Here is a 17585-nt window from a genome sequence, read left to right as displayed (position 1 = left end):
GCTAATAGGTGACCTACATTAAGTATTATTGCAACTTTTGAAACGTGGCTGAAACTGAATCTCCGATATGATATTTCTTTTTGCCTACCAGCTATGATAAGTAACTTAACTTAAACCACTTCTCCATTTTGACCCCACAAAAACAAAGAAACAAAAAACAGAACACTAATATATTAGTTTGTGGGGTTGGGAAGTAGACCTAAGCTAGGGCTGGGGGGTTGGCCTGTCTCTGGCACCTGGTCCTAGACCATGGTTTGGGAGGGTTGGGGGGGCGGGGCAGGACTAAGATTAGGGCCCTATTCACAGCCCAGAACCCTTTTGGACTGAACCCTAACCTTAGCACTGGGCTGCCTGCTGACACAAACCTTAGCAGTAGCCCAGGACTCCTTGCCAGCACAGACTGTAACCCGAACCCAAGAGTGAATGCCGGCCCCAACCCTAACTCCAGCCTGGCAAGCACTGCTGGCCCCAACTTTAAACTGGGACCACCAGTAATTAACTGTAACTGTAGCTAGGGGACCTCTGCCAGCTTTTTGCACTCTGACACCCATCTCCCCCTGCTACCTGACGATCAGATTTTTCTTTCCCTGTGCTTTCCCTTGCTTAACAGAGGTGTCACGCTGTGGGGGGTTGCTCTTGGTCCCTAGGGTGATCATCAAGGTTGTTCTTGTAGTGTCCACCCATATTCCATCCACAGAACCCATGCTTGGTGGGGGATGTCCCCACAGCTCCATTTCAGTCCACACATCATCACACAATGTGCATCCTGAGGGGTTGCTCTTCCTATTCAATCGCTTTATACATGGCAGCAGATCAAGGGCACTCCCCTCATTCCCCTGATTAGTCAAGGCCTTGGGCTTCCCCAGCCCTCCAAACTGTGCCTGAGCTGCTTCTCCTGGGGGTGCACCATGGGATACTCCCTGGGCCCCTCAACCTCTACTCAGGATCTCTGCTTGTCTTTCTCCACCATTCCTACTTTCTTAATTCCTATCCCCTCCTGCTCAGTCTCTTGCAGGACTCTGTTTTCCTCCCTTTCCACCTGTGTTAGACACTGTTGCCTAGGGATTTCTAAATTTGCTCCTGCTGGTTTGTTATTTCCCTTGCTGTAGGGATCCATTTCCTCCCACTTAGGTTTTCCATTTCCCCATTTGTGGCCCGCAACACCACCTTGTTTTCCTAATAGGAAGGTGCTCCAGTTGGCACCCAACAAAACACAACAGGGTGGGGCAATCTGTCCACTACCCCAGCTTGCTTCCAGTTACCTCCCCCTGATTTCCAGGGGTACCTCTGCCCTTTTTATCTCCATGAATACATTCTCTTCTCACACTTGCCCCTGGAACCAGCCAGTGGGGTTGCACCAACTCCTGCCAGACTGGGGAGCAAGCAGAGGCCCTGTCTATCAGGGGAACTGTGTCTACCAGTTGACATTTCCTTCTCATCATTACTGAAATGGAGGACAATTTTTCCTTTTTTCCTTCCTTCCAGTCCTGTCTCAGATGCAAGACTCAGAAAACCTAGATTCCATATTCAGGTAATCCTTTTCCAAGTGACCCTGACACCTGCACAGGAAACGTGTCATGCATCAAGCCCAGGCCAGAGCTCCTCTGTGATCTTCCTTCTTCCTCTCCACACTCCTGGCCAGTGTGGATTCCCCAAACTTCCTTCTGAGTTCTGATCCTTTATGGAGTTGGCCCTCTGTCCTGGGGAGGTCCTCCTCTGTGAACCCCTCTATCAATTTCACCAATGCATCCAAAGTGCCAGATTGATGCCATCTAACCCACACCTATATGTTTTTGGGAAGGCCCTGAGGGAACTGTTCCAACACCAGAGCATCCATTATCTTCCCCACTGTTTGGATATCTGAGCTCAGCCAACAGGTGGCCCAATCCATAAACTTTTGGGCAAATGACTGGGGCCGCGCCGCCTCATAATCCTTGTACCTTAGAATTCTGTGCCCATTTCTCAGTGGAGGCTGACTAGATTTTGGATGGTTGTCTTGATTCCCTCATAGTCCCTGGCCTGCTCATTATTCAGGACAATAGAAGCAGCTTGAGCTTCCCCAGCCAAACAGGTTTGGGATTATCAGTGAACCGCAGGCTAGTTTGGCACTGGGGCTGGCAGGTGGCTCTGGGCTAAGGGTTGTGCTTGAGGCTGGCAGATAGCCCTTGGGTAGGGTTAAGGATGGGGCTAGCAGGTGCCCTTGTGGTAGAGGTTGGGCTGGAAGAGCATGCTAGGCTTGGGTTACAGTTAGAGCTGCCTGAGGGTTCTGGATTAGGACTCAGAGGGCTCCCGGTTGGGGTTAGCTTTTGGACTTTGATTAGGGTTGTGACCAGGCAAAGGCCTCCTGACTAAGGTTAGGGTTAGCAGAGGCTTCAGTACTAAGATTAGGGCTGTGGCCAACAGGCAATCTCAGGCTAGTGTTAAACTTTGGACCAGGAGGCAGCCCTGTGCTACAGATAAGGTTTGGGTTGGCAACAAGTTCTAGGCTAAACCTATGCTTGGATTTGGCAGGTCGCCCAGGGCTGTGGCTATGGTTGGGACCAACAGGTGTCCTGCAACTCAGATTATGGTTTATACCAGGAGGGGGCCTTGGGTTGGGGTAGGGTTAGGATTGGGACTAGCAAGGGTTTCTGGGGTAAGATTTGGTTTCAGTTGGCAGGTTGTCCAACGCTGGTGTTAAGGCTGGGGCCAGCATATAGCCCCAGGCTAGGGTTAGCATTCTGGCCAGGAGAAGCTTTCATGACAGTGCTGCAGATAGGATTGGCAGAAGTTCTGGGCTGGGATTAAGTTTGGGGTCAAATGATTGACCAGGGCTAGATTCATAGTTAGCACCTCACCCCTAACCCAAACCAGGGCCTGTTGGCGTATGTCTACATTGCAGTGGGGAGAGGGTCTCCCAGCCCAGGTAGACAGATTCACACTAGTGAGGCTCAAGCTAGTGCAATAAAAGTAGCAGTGCAGATATTGCAGCTCAGGTGTCATCTTAGGCTCTTAAAATCACCTACTCCCTGGGTCTCAGCTCAGGTGGCTAGTCCGAGACTCCACCAGAGATTCAACATCTACACTCTACTTTAGCACGCTAGCTCAAGTCCCAGTGGCATGAGTCTATCTACCCAAGCTGGTAGTCTTACTCCTAGCTGCAGTATAGACATCCTTGCTGGCCCCAGTACCAATCCTAGCCCAGAACCCACTGCCCTTCCCAACCATACCAGTATCCCAGGGTTGCCTGCAAACCCCAGATCTATCCATAGCCCAGATGCCTCTGCTGGGCAAAATTCTAACCCTGGACTCAGGGCATCTGCCAGACCCAACACTAGTCCAGAGCTGTCTGCCTACCTGAAGTCCTCCACTGATCTGAACCCTAACTCTTACCTGAAGGCCTCTCTTAGTCTCAACCCAAACCCTAACATGAGTATGCCTGCCTCCACAAATCCTGACACTTGCCTAGGGCTACCTACCAGACCCAACTCTAACCTGTGGGCTGCACGGTAATGCCAGCCATAGCCCTAGCCTCTGTTGGCCACAGACTCTGCAAATCCCAACTTTATCCTTAACCCGTTGGCTTCTGCTGGCCCTGACCCTAACCCTAGTCCTGGAACCTCCGCCAATCCCAACTCTAATCCTTCCCCAGGGTCGCCTGCTGGCTCCAATCCTCATCCTAAACTAAAGGCTTCTGCTGGCTCTGGCCCCAACCCCAACCCAGGGACACCAATCCAGCTGCCCCAAACCCAACTTTCTGCCAGCCCCAACCTTAGCCCAGGGACCTCCCGCTGGCCCCAGCCCTAACCATAGCCCAGCAGAAACCCCCATGCTAAGATTAGAGTCTGGCCAAGGTGTTCAATTTCTTTTTTGAGTTTTTGTCTTTATGGTTAAAGACTTCATAGAAAATACTGTTTTCATCTGATTGTCATATGAGTTCTTAAGTTACGCTGTTTTCTAAAAATTTCATCAGCAGTATTTAAAAACAGGTAAGTGAAGGAAAGCAATGCTGGATTGCTTAAATTCATATTAAAATCAGTGAAACAGTCTTTGTGACGTAAAGTACTGTCTTTTAATTTAAGATGAAGGTATCTCCATCACTCTTATATAGCTGGTAGCACATCCTTCTCTTAGGAGAAACTCACTAATCTACGGAATAGTGAGTGATCACCTGGAGAACATGGATTCCCAAGAGTTTACAAATGATATTCTAACCTCTTCAACTATACTGGAAGTTTATAGGACAGGGCAGGGCAGGAAGGTGAATTCTCTCAAAATATTAATTCACTATATCTGGTTCTGTAATGGGGTCAGCACCTGCTTTTCAGGAGCACCCCCACTTGGTCGATGGTTTCTTCAATGGGTCTTCAGTGACTCACTCAGCCCTCCGGTCAAGTCACACACACTGTAGATGCAACAGAACAAAACCCTTTCGGGGTATACAATCTTTACCTTCTCCCGTCCCTGGTATGGGGCCATACCCCAGGGCTTCTCCCCTAGAGACACTGTCGTCCTGCAGCCCTCCTCAGGCTGTCCTTACTCTGTCCCAGCAGTCAGCCAGGAGCTACCTCTTAGCTCTCTTGATCCCTGTCCACACTGAGCTGTCCATAGTCCTGATGTTCTTTCAGCCATCCAGCAACACAGTTTTTTCTCTTCCAGATCCAGGCAGCAACTGATTGCCTCTGGCTCTGCAGCTCCTTTTTATATGGCTCTCCTGGCCTCTCCTGCAGCCCTTCAGATTGGTTGCTTCCCCTGCAGCCACTCTAGGGGTACGTCTACACTACGGGATAATTCCGAATTACATTAAACCGGTTTTATAAAACAGATATTATAAATTCGATTTCACGCGGCCACACTAGGCACAGTAATTCGGCGGTGTGCGTCCATGGTCCGAGGCTAGTGTCGATTTCTGGAGCGTTCCATTGTGGGTAGCTATTCCATTGCTATCCCATAGTTCCCACAGTCTCCCCTGCCCCTTGGAATTCTGGGTTGGATCATTGTCGCGGGTGGTTCTGGGTAAATGTCGTCAGTCATTCCTTCCTCCGGGAAAACAACAGCGGACAATCCTTTCGCGCCCTTTTTCCCTGGATTGCCCTTGGCATACTGCCATATGCAGCTCAACTCATGTGAGCCCTTCAACTTTTTTTTTTTTAACAGTCACCATATGTGTACGGACTGCGGGCGGGACAGAGAGCAAGTATACTCCAGCGCTTCACAGTCATACGCGATTCATTTGCTTTTGCATGATAAGCTAGATAGATGGTTACCAAGTCGTTCTGTACCGTGCTTAACTTGCCAGATAACTGCAATTAGAGATGACTGGTTAATCTCTCCCTCCTCTTACTGTCTACTGCATCATACAAGTGCCCCTGCTGAGATCGGCCCGGGGGCTGCAAAAGCAAACTAGGAATGACTCCCCGGGGCAATCCCTTCCTTTAGTTCTTATAAATAGAGTCAGTCCTGCCTAGATTATGGGCAAGTGTACTAGAGGACCAGTGTATCAGAGAGCAGCAGCTGGCTCCGTGTCCAGTATTTCACAGGGGTGCCTCCTGCAACAACCTCACCCGTTGCTTCCTCCTCCCCCAACCTTTCGCTGGCTACCGTGGCAGTTGCCCGCGCGGCAATGTTGTGTCATAAGTAATGAAAAGAATGCAGGAATAATAAGAAACACTGAGTATTTTAGTGACAAACAAATGAGAGGAGGCAGCCTCCCGGTGCTATGATAGTCGCAGGCAAGGACATTAGCGGTGTGGGGGAGAGGAGCCCAGCATCAGTTGCCTATGAAGTCGCAGGCTAGTACCAGAATCTTTTTTCTTACACATTGTATAAGGGTAGGGGGGCTGTTGAAAGCCAGGTTCCCCCATTATCTATGATGAAGATGGTTAGCAGCCGTATATGGTCCCATGCTACTGGTAAGTGACTCAAGGATTCATTCCTGTTTTTTAAACCGGACGCGCCGCCTCATCTCAGGCGGCACATGTTAGGTATTGAGCAATATCAGCATGGAGGCACTAGGGGTTCATAAGGACGCAGTACCACAGTCTATCTCGCAACGTCTGCCACCGGAGGGGGATGAGCGACGAATACTTGCGGCTTCAAACTGCAGCAGCACACCGTGTCTACCAGCAGCATTCATAGACAATAGGGTAATCACTGAAGAAGTCTAAGGAATGATTTCTTTCCCATTTTCTTATTCAACATGGTGAGTGGGGGGAGTAAACTGACGAAGCTATTCCCATGAATCAACTGGCAGACAATGTGCTTGAACCCTACAGCCACTGGACTTTTCACCAAGAATGACAAATACTTTTGGAGACTTGCTGTGGGACTGTGGGTATGGTGGAGTCCTTCAGTACCCCGCCCTCCCTCCATTTATGCGTCGCATATTGAGTCTCTGCTCCCGTGTATGCTTGTCACTGCAGCACTGTGTAAAGCCTGGAAATTATTTTTCAAAATGCTTTGACATTTCGTCGTCTCTTGTAACAGAGCTTCTGATAGAACAGATTTGTCTGCCCGCAAATACAGCGAATCAGATATCCAGTTCTTGCTCCCGTCATGTCCATGCTGGATGCTCTTTTTGGATTTGGGACTGCATCGCCACCCGTGCCGATCAGAGCTCCATGCTGGGCGAACAGGAAATATAATTCAAAAGTTCGCGGGGCTTTTCCTGTTTACCTGCCCACTGCATCCGAGTTCAGATTGCTGTCCAGAGCTGTCAGTGGTGCACTGTGGGATACCGCCTGGAGGCCAATAATGTTGATTTGCGGCCACACTAACCCTAATCCGATATGTTTATATCGATTTTAGCGCTACTCCTCTCGCCGGGGAGGAGTACAGAAATCGATTTAAAGAGCCCTTTATATCGATATAAAGAGCGTTGTAGTGTGGACAGGTACAGCATTAAATTGATTTAACGCTGTTTAAATCGATTTAAATGTGTAGTGTAGACCAGGCCTAGGATGCTTGGAGGGCTTCTCATCTGCTCCTCTCTGGGAAGCAGTGTGGTAAGACCCCACGGCCTCCAACAGGGGGCTCTGGGCCTAGTCCACCCCGTCACAGGTTCCCAGGAAAAAACCCAGACACTCAGTTATATCTTAATTACAAGCCAGTGTCTTGCACTGATGTATATTTTTAAATATTTGCTAAAATAGAGGCGAACATGTTACACTTCAGTAAGCACATTCAGCTCAGGAAGGTTTCATTAAAGGGATGGCTTCAAGGAGCAAAATAAAATGACTCTTTGTAACATCTGCCTGGGCCAAAAATGCATCATCAGAAATAAAGGGTATTTGAATTACTTATCATAAATAAAGATTTCTATTTTGTAGCATTCTTTTGTTCCTGACTAATCCCACTTTATCAACAAGTAATCTCATGTGTATTATTGGGGACTTTGTACCATATTTGGGTACATAATTATTTGGGGGAAAGAATGAAGTATTTTTCTGTATTGTCTGAATGGAATGTCAATCATAGCATAGAATATTTATCATTCTGAAAAAAATGGTCCATTAGTTACTTAATGGGTAATTTCTTTGTGTGATGGACACATTAAGATATAGCTGAAGTTCCTGTCTACCAAATGGAATGAAGCACTTAGACAAGATTCCAAATTCCCAGTGTAGTTTCGGAATTTATTCACTTCCTCTATTTTTTTCATTTTTTTGGCTGAGTCCTCTAGCAGTGGATTGTGGAAGTTCACGCAGACAGGCATCCTTTAAGTTAATCAGAAGGAACATATCAGATGAGAGAAGGTAAGCAGTGTCTGTTTGCCCTAGAATTCTGGCTAGAATGAACATGACTGGATTAAATCCACACTCAGAGCATTGGGAATGAATGTCAAGCACGCTGGCTATCATTCGTGTATAATATCATCCAAGTGTGCTTCAGCTTCCAAGGCAGTAAAAATAATGGGTTTGGTGTTTGCTGTGACATGCCAGGCTGGACAAATAACATTTGCTAAACATTACTGGAGTTCAAAGAATGCTAATGTCAGGGATCTTGATGGTGAAAAAAATAGAAAATTCATTAGAATAAAAATGGACTATTATTCCATAATAAGCAACAATGGATTACATTAGTAATTCATAAATTCAATGTTTATTTTATGGGAATAATGACACTGATGTTCCCATGTGACCTTTTTTCTGACACACCCTCTGGGCAGGAGTATATCTGACAAATATCTTTGTTCAATATGGCTCAAGCTCTACCTTTAGAATTTCATTCACCGCTCCAGTGGGAGCTGCATGTGAGCATCTGAGGGTAGATTTGGGCTCAATATTTGTTTTCCTCTCTTTGTGCTTCTTGTAAGCTGAACACAAAAATAGAGAGGGTTATTACCACAAAACTGGCTAGAACCACCAATGTCACATTCTGAAAAACTGAAGATCACACTGCATAAATAACCGAACCTAATTTAAAAAATAAAACTGCAATATTTTATACAGGGAGGCTTTATGTCCTTCTTGACTGACCCACCCACTTTTCTTGCTGGAAGTCCTGGATCTTGCTGAGTGTACTGGTGTGTCATCAAAAAAAGAGAGAGGCAGCAGCAGCAGCCTGTTCTGGACAATGAGGAATGCTTGTGCCCTTGCAAAGAATCTGGCAATGTGGGGGCATCTAAGGTAGTCCATCCTTCTGGAGAGAGGAGCACTGCTGGGGAGCTAACATGTTGAAGCCAGCCTGGTGTGCTGAGCTTCCTGTCCTCCCACTGCTGCCTGCAGAGCCACCAGTCTGTGCCAGCTCCCCTCACAGTTACCATTTCATATCTGGTGCTTGGAGGAGAGAAGCGAAAGTGGGACAAAGAGAGTGAAGCTGTGTATTTCCCCTCCAGAGATAGTGGGTGATTCATCTGCACACCTTTAAACAGGGAGAAGGATAAGAGAGGGCTGTTAATCTGTCTTTAGTAGATGTTGTTTATAGATACTAAAAAGATTCACCCCAGGAACTAATCAGATGAATACAAAATGCTATTTGTGTAGTTGCTTTTCAGGGTAGGAAACGTTTTAAATGTGGACTGCATGGTGTGTGAGGAGAGGCAATGAATGCAACCACAAGAACATGTTTGGCACAATTCATTTAGGCTTTTAAATATATGAGACAGATGGTATTTTTATCATGAGAGAAAATGAAACAGGCAAGAAGTAACTTACTTAGGACAGAGTCTTCTGTTTTGAAAATAGTCCTCCTTTTTCCCAGTCTCATTGTTCCTCCCATATCTCCAGGATTATGTTCAGGCATGTCAATGACCTTGCGAGACAAAATATTGAAGTAGTGTTTCATGATTTTTTTATTTGAGAAAAATATATAGAAGTCCATGTGACATTAAAATATTAACTTTATTATATTTACAATATTTCATACATCTTATTAGATGGAATACCAATGAATTCCAAAGCATGTTTACCAAAGAACGCTGCTACATAGTTGGCAATCACAAAGTTGCCAAAAGCTTTGGTACTGTAATCAGATTTCAATGATGGACATAAACTGAATATCCAGCCAGACCACTTTAAGGAACTAGATAAAGACTGATCCAGGTGGCACTCAATCTGCAAGGAGTCTATATCCTTCTGGAATTTCCCATGATGATGATGATATATGCAACCCACATTAGGATATCATCAATGACAGCAAGACATTTTTGGGGCAAGAAAGGTGTCACAATATCACTTCAACTCTTTGCTCTTACATACCACACTTTAAATGTGTAATGCTTTGGAACCACAGTTTCATCACAGCTAGCTCACACGCTGCTGAACATGATTTGCCCTGGTCTACACTGACCGGTCAGTCATATGCATTGTCATTTAAGTTAACTCAACTCTTCACAAACATGTTTGACTACAATAAGATTTTGAAATGTAGACATGCCCTTGATTTCAAAAATTACCTTTGCAATGTGACATACCCTCAGGTAGCCCTGACTTCCTGAGTCTGTAGGCGTCCTGACATATTAGCTGCGAGGTGTGAACTGCCCTAGTCATATTAATAGGGTGGTGATTCTGAATCCTAAACAACATCAACTTTGTTAATAGTTTTACTACAGATAACAGAAAAACATTACGAAGAAGGAGTATGAAGTTCTGCCCAATCTACTGTGAATGGCATCTCGTACAGCTATCATAAATGGGTGGGGCTTGGTTTGTGGGCAGAACTTGGGATGATATCATCACTTTCCCTGTTACAGCACGATCCCTGAAAGAAGGACTGTAAGGCCAGGTCTACACTGCGACTTTAAATCGGTTTAATGGCCGATATACCGATTTAACGCTGTATCCGTTCACACGACGTCGTCATTAATATCGAGTTAAACGGCTCCTTAAATCGATTTCGGAACTCCTCCCAAACGAGAGGAGTAGCGCTAAATTCGATAGTGATAACTCGGATTAGGGTTCATGTGGACGGAAATCGACGTTATTGGCCTCCGGGCGGCATCCCAGAGTGCAGCACTGACCGCTCTGGACAGCAATCTGAACTCGGATGCAGCGGGCAGGTAAACAGGAAAAGCCCCGCGAACTTTTGCATTACATTTCCTGCTTGCCCAGCGTGGAGCTCTGATCAGCACGGCTGGCGATGCAGTCTGAAATCGAAAAAGAGCTCCAGCATAGACCGTACGGGAGATACTAGGTCTGATCGCTGTATGGGGAGACAAATCTGTTGTATCCAGCTCCGTTACAGAACACGAAATGCCAAAGCGTTTGAATAAAAAACTCCAGGATACACAGCGCTGCGTGACAAGCGTAACGGGAAGCCAGAGACTCAAATGGACGCTCATGAAGGGAGGGAGGGGGTACTGAGGACTCCAGCTATCCCACAGTCCACAGCAGTCTCTGAAAATTATTTGCATTCTTGGCTGAGCTCCCAATGTCTGTAGGTTCAAACACAGTGTCTGGCGTGGTTCAGGGAACAGCTCCTCAGTTTATTTCCCCCCACCACCACGTGAAAAAAAAAAGGGAAAGATTGCTGTGCTATGGCGTTTGCTCAATGCACTCCGCGAAAAAGGCGCCAAAGGGTTGTCTGCTGCCTTCACAAAGGGAGGGGTGAGGCTGTACCCAGCACCACCCGGGGCAGTGTTTTCTGCCCCATCAGGCACTGTGCTCTCAACACGGAAGTGGGAACTATGGGATAGCTGAGGAACAGCTACCCACAGTGCACCGCTCCTGAAATCGATGGTAGCTTTGGACCATGGACGCAAACAATCGATTTCGGGATCCCACTGTGGACGCGCTAAACCGATTTTATTAGATCTGTTTTGTAATATCGGTTTAAGCTAATTCGAAATAATCGTGCAGTGTAGACGTACCCTAAGATAACTCTTAGCTTCCAATTAACATAATGAATTCTGCTCTCTAATCCTGACTGTCACCTGAAGAACCAGAAGCAGCTGAAACTGCATTTTGTCTACAGCAGGAACAGTATTCAGATTCTGCTGCACAAAACATATGATTATTTCTGGTAGTCTTTGTAACCTGAACACACTATTCAATTGAATATCTTTTTTGCGCTGAGTGTGATTAGTTGCAAGGAATGATACAGGGATTACAGGTAAAATTCTGCCGTTTGCCTGGTTCTGCTGGTACTAGTCATTATGTCTATGGGAAATCCCTCTCACAGTGTTAAAATCTTTCAAAATGGTAGAAACACCAAATTTATGTATCCATATATGTAAAAACACATATAGGAATGAGACTGGCCAAGAAGGGTTCAGAAAATAAAAAATAGTCACACAGAGTGGTAATCAGGAGCTGCATTTTATTAATTTTAGTTTGCCCTTCTGGAGCAATAAAAACATTCTATGAGAGCAATAATGCATTTCATAAAGTGAAGCTATACAATACAGAAGGGATGGTGGAAGCTGCTTGGGACACTGTGCCAATGTAATTCAGACGGGCAATTATCTTTGCATAACCTCATATCTTTGAAATGTTATTTATGATCTATATACTTGTTGTAAAGTACCACAAATAAAAGCTGTGATCAAATTGGTTGAAGATTACAAACCCTGTAATTATTTCCCAAACAACATGAATGTGGGGATTATGCAGCTTCTTCAGCCAAAGTATCACTACTCCAGTCCACATATTTTTAAATCAATTATACTTTTCTGAATTCTACTTACCATTTTATTTGCCGTACGCACTTGAAATACTGGGCACAGTTACATAATCAAAACATATAACATCAGAAACAGAGTGTACAAAACACAGGGTGAAATACTGACTGAAGTCAAAGGCAAAACTCTAAGGGGGGTTGCTTGCTTGCCTCTAGAACATAGGAAGGAAGGCCTTTCAGTGGGTATACTTGTTCTTGTAGATGACATGGTGTGGTGGTGGTGAACAGTCATTCATCCTCACTAATGATTACCCCCAATAAGATTGTGTGGGTTCCATGTTTTTGCTGTTTAATGTGTATTTCAGGCAGGACCGGCTCCAGATTTTTTGCCGCCTCAAGCGGGAGGAAAATAAAAAAAGCCACAGCGGTGCAATCGGGCTGCTCCACTCTTCGGCAGCAATTCGGTGGCAGGTCCTTCGCTCTGAGAGGGACTGAAGGACGTGCTGCCGAAGACCCGGACATGCCGCCCCAGTAGTGGCTGGAGTGCCACCCTTTGGTATTGGCCGCCTCAAGCACCTGCTTCTTTAGCTGATGCCTGGAGCTGGCCCTGATTTCAGGTTACTGAAGATCATGAGGGCCAAGGTTGTTAAAATTGGAAGCTCCTAAATCCATACTTAAACACCTGCTTGAATTTCAAAAGCGCTGAGACCTAAATAGCATTCTACAAAGTCAACATTAGGATCCTATTTTTGAAAATCAGGTCTGAGAGGTTTTCATCTATTGTTACCTGTATGCTGATGATTATGCTCATCTGTACTTTTTATTCCCCACTTCAAATCTAAATTTTATATCTCTTTGCAGTCTCAGTACCTGGCCAAGATAGGATCTTTCATGAACATTAATTCAAAATATCCTGAAAGTAATACTGGCAGGTAGATGAAAGCCTCTGGAGAAAGTGAGAGACATGGCAATTTCCTCCTTTGTTGAGACTATGCCTGATTCTTGGATTCTGTGACGTTGCCACTCTAATCTGGGCCTCTCCATATACTTATCCACTCCTTAGTCACCTCCACATGAGATTACAGAATTTGGGGCTGGTCTTGAAGAAAAATCAAAAGCATCAGCTAGCACATAATGTGGCTTCCTATTTAGGAAATGGGGAACTTCAGTTGGAACATGTTACAATTTTTCTGTGGGAGGTGAACTTCTATTTTTGCCTCCAGGTGGAAAGCAAAGGGCTGATGAGTATCTCTAAAGTGCTAAAAATAGCCACTCTATGAAAACACATCTTTTCCCATGCCCCACTACAGCAGTTATGGTTACGCAGAGACGAAATCAGAAAGGCTAAGACACAAAATAGGTTATATCTAGCAAAGGGCATAAAAGGCAATAAAAAGTTGTTCTATAAATACATTAAGAGTAAGACAAAGACAAAGGAAAGTGTAGGTCCTCTACTTAGCAGGCAAGGAGCTTATAATCAAGAATTTTAAGGTGTTTAATGCTTACTTTGCTACATTATTCACTAAAAAGGTTAATGGTGATCAGATACACAACACCATTAATATTAATAAAAGGGGGGGAAGGAACACAAGCCAAAATAGTGAAAGAACAGATTAAAATATAATTAGATTCGTATGTAATTCATACTGGGGTACTAAAGGAACTAGCTGAAACAATCTCAGAACCCTTAGCAATTGTCTTTGAGAACTCATGGAGGATGAGTGAGGTCCCAGAGGACAAGAGAAGGGCAAACATAGTATCTATCTTTAAAAGGGGGAACAAAGAGGACATAGGCTGATTGGTCTGTAATTCCTAACTTTGAACTGGAAAAATATGGGAACACAATTATTAAGCATCTAGAGGATAATAGGGTTATAAGAAATAGCCAACATGTATTTGTCATGAACAAGTCATGCCAAACCTCACCCTAATTTCCTTCTTTGACAGGGTTACTGACCTACTGGATAGGAAGGAAGCAGTAGACATGATATATCTTAATTTTAGTAAGGCTTCTGATGCAGTCCCACATGACAGTCTCATAAACCAACTAGGGAACCATGGTCTAGATGAAATTACTATAAGGTGGGTGTATAACTGGTTGAAAGACCATAATCAAAGAGTAGTTATCAATGGTTTGCTGTCAAAGTGGCAGGGCATATCTAGTGGGGTGCCATGGGGGACAGTCCTGGGACTGCTATTATTCAATATTTTAATGACTTGGACAATAGAATGGTGAGTATGCTTATACAATTTGCAAAGGACACCACGCTGGGAGGGGTTGCAAGCACTTTGGAGGGTAGGATTAGAATTCAGCAGGACCTAGACAAATTGGAGAATTGGTCTGAAGTTAACAGAAATTCAACAGAGACAAGTACAAAGTATTTCACTTAGGAAGGAAAAATCAAACGCACAACTACAAAAGGTGGAATAACTGGCTTTGCAGTAGTATTGCTGCAAAGGAGCTATGGGTCATAGTGGATCACAAATGAAGGAGTCAACAATGTGATGTAGTTGCAAAAAAGGTTAATAACATTCTGGGGTGTATTAACAGTAGTGGCATAATAAAGCATGGGAGGTAATTGTCCCATTCTGCTCAGCACTGATAAGGCCTCACATGGAGTACTATGTCCAATTCTGAGCTCCAAACTTTAGGAAAGATGTGAACAAACTGGAGAGAGTCCAGAAAAGAACAATAAGAATGATAAAAGGTTTAGAAAACCTGACCAATGATGAAAGGTTAAAAACACTGGGAATGGTTAGTTTTGAGAAAAGAAGACTGAGATGGGACCTGATAGCAGTCTTCAAATATGTTGGGGGCTGTTACAAAGAGGACAATGATCAATTGTTTCACTTAATGCAGGACAAGAAGTAATGGCTTAATTTACAGCAAGAAGATTTAGGTTAGCTACACCTCTACCTCAATATAACGCTGTCCTCGGAAGCCAAAAAATCTTACTGCATTATTGGTGAAACTGCGTTATATCGAACTTGATTTGATCTGCCGCCGCACGCAGCTGCTTTACCGCGTTATATCCAAATTCGTGTTATATCGGGTGGCATTATAACGCAGTAGAGGTGTATTAGGAAAATAAATTCTAACTATCAGGGCAGTTATGTACTGGAATAGGCTTCCAACGGAGGCTATGGAATTCCCATGATTGAGGTTTTTTAAGAACAGGTTGGACAAACACCTGTCAGGGATGGTCTAAGTTTACTTGGTCCTGCCTCAGCACAGTGGACAGCACTTGATGACTTCTTGAGGTTCCTTCCAGCCCCATGCTTCTGTTATTCTATCTAGAAAATTTTTGCTCACTGGTTCCGTAGTTAAATTTTCATGGTGGGCAGCAGCACATTGTTCGTAGATGGTCCAGTCCCTGGAACTCTCATCTACTTAAAATCTACCTAAGTCTGAGTTAAGTGACCTTTAAGAAAAAATATATGATGCAGTTGTTTAATCTTGTTTCTAATTAGCAGAAGATTTTCTGTCAGAGGGGTAGTGGTCTAAAACAGGAAACAGACTATTATGTGTGGTCACATTATTTTTATTTTTGTACTTACTTTTAGTTATTCTTTGCACATTATAAACTAATCCTCTACCGCTTCCCCAGATTTTTAGAGTGTCCTGAATTCTAGGGTCTCAGGTGAACTGAAAAGGGCTCTGACTACTAATGCTTTGTGTGGTTGGGTGGGGAAAAGAGGTATTTATAAATTAATTCCTCATGTTGGACCTCAGCCTGGACCCTCCTTTTCACTTAGATAACCTCTACTGCTGTCTACTCCTTTGGAGACTATTTGAGACCACCATCAATGCTTATTTGTTCTATTACTTTGGGAATGTCTATATTACAGTGCGACACCTATGCCTCTGTGGTGCTGTAGACACTACAGCATTGGAAGGATTTTTTCCATCACCTTAGTAAATCCTACCTACATGTGTGTGCACATAATTAATGAGCCACGCATATTTTTAATTTTTCATGCAAAAAAGAACTTCTGCCAAAATGAACAGGAGTACTTGTGGCACCTTAGAGACTAACAAATTTATTTCAGCATAAGCTTTCGTGGGCTACAGCTCACTTCTTCAGATGCATAGCACTTCTGCCAAAATGTTACTGCAGTTCTGCCTTTTGCCATGGAGGACACTGTGGTGATAGAAGATGAGCAGTAGCTCCCGGCCAGCTAGGGAAGAGAAAGAGCCTGCCTTCTTTGCAGCACCTGTCAGGCCAGGAAATAGGGGCTATAGGGAGACAGACAGGATGGAATGATGAGGGATCAGACAGGGGCTCATAAGGGCTAGTGGGGGAGGACAGACAGAGGCAAGGGCTGAATGGGATTGGAGACACAGGGTCACAGGGGGCAGGGAGGTGCAGGGCCACATGGTGATGGGGGAGAGGATACAGAGCTACATAAGGACAGAGGGTGGCTGAGTGGGGGCAAAGAGACAAGGGGATGGGGGATACAGGGACACATAGGGACAGGGGTGACTGAGGGGGGCACAGAGACAAATGGAGACAGGGTGAGGGGGTACAGAGCCACATAGGGACAGAAGGATGGCTGGGTGGGGGCACAGAAACACATGGGTATGGGGGGAGTGAGTGTCTGAGTGGGGGTGGAGGGACACATGGGATGCAGGAAGACATGCCGACAGGGACAGATGTGCCTGACTGAATGGGAGAGGCTAGTGGTCAGCCAGGGTCTGTATGGCGGAAGTTCCCTAACAATCCCTCCCCGCCCCCCACAAAAAACTGTTCCATACTTTTCCCACTCATACCCAACATCCCGTCAAGTTCACACCTAGGCTCCTTCCCTACAATTTACTTCCTCTCTTTCAGCTCCTCCATTACTCCTGGCTCCCCCAAGCCTTTGCACTGCTTCTGAGGGATGCGGGAAATATGGTTCTGTATTGTAGTTTAAATGAATTATTACTCAGAGTTCTGTATTAATGTGCCTAGTAAGGAATCTATTTGTCAAAAAACACTTCCTAAATCTTTTTTGTTGTCTGTATTGTTACTGACATACTTGCTGACGGGTATTTTGAAATAAATGACCAAAAATAACTGAAACTGGTGTGCTTATATTGTTATTTTGGTGAATAAAATATGCAGAATTTTGCAGAATTTTGAAATATTGTGTGCAGAACTTTTAGTTTTTTGTTGCACAATTTTTAATGTTCTGGCACAGAATTCCTCCAGGAGTATGTTTAGGTAATAACAGTATGGTCTCATTGGTATTAAATCACAACGATGAATGACTTTAAACACCGATAGAGCTCAATATTTGCTAGGAATTTTCTGTTTGGAGTATTTCACTGCTATTAGGAAATTTATAAATGAAAATGAGAAAACTGTCAGACTCAGATATTTCATTCATAAGCCTCAACCTTAGATTTGGTGGTGATGGGGGACTTCAACTATCCAGATATATGTTGGGAAAATAACACCGTGGGGCACAGACTATCCAGTAAGTTCCTGGACTGCATTGCTGACAACTTTTTATTTCAGAAGGTTGAAAAAGCTACTGGGGGGAAGCTGTTCTAGACTTGATTTTAA

At 44.6% G+C, this 17585-nt stretch overlaps 1 protein-coding gene across 6 annotated transcripts in view; it reads right to left on the bottom strand.

Annotated features, from left to right (window-relative positions):
• The window catches only part of CTPS2 (CTP synthase 2), a 177107-nt gene that overhangs the window by 27817 nt on the left and 131705 nt on the right, over positions 1 to 17585 (bottom strand). For all 6 annotated transcript variants that reach the window (XM_075060326.1, XM_075060330.1, XM_075060336.1 and 3 more), the window contains one exon: positions 9135 to 9231. In XM_075060326.1, the coding sequence (XP_074916427.1) occupies positions 9135 to 9231 (97 nt within the window). The remainder of the gene's footprint in view (positions 1 to 9134; positions 9232 to 17585) is intronic.

Source organism: Chelonoidis abingdonii, chromosome 1 (genome assembly GCF_003597395.2).
Source record: "Chelonoidis abingdonii isolate Lonesome George chromosome 1, CheloAbing_2.0, whole genome shotgun sequence".
NCBI lineage: Eukaryota > Metazoa > Chordata > Testudines > Testudinidae > Chelonoidis > Chelonoidis abingdonii.
This window is presented reverse-complemented; position numbering and strand designations above follow the sequence as displayed.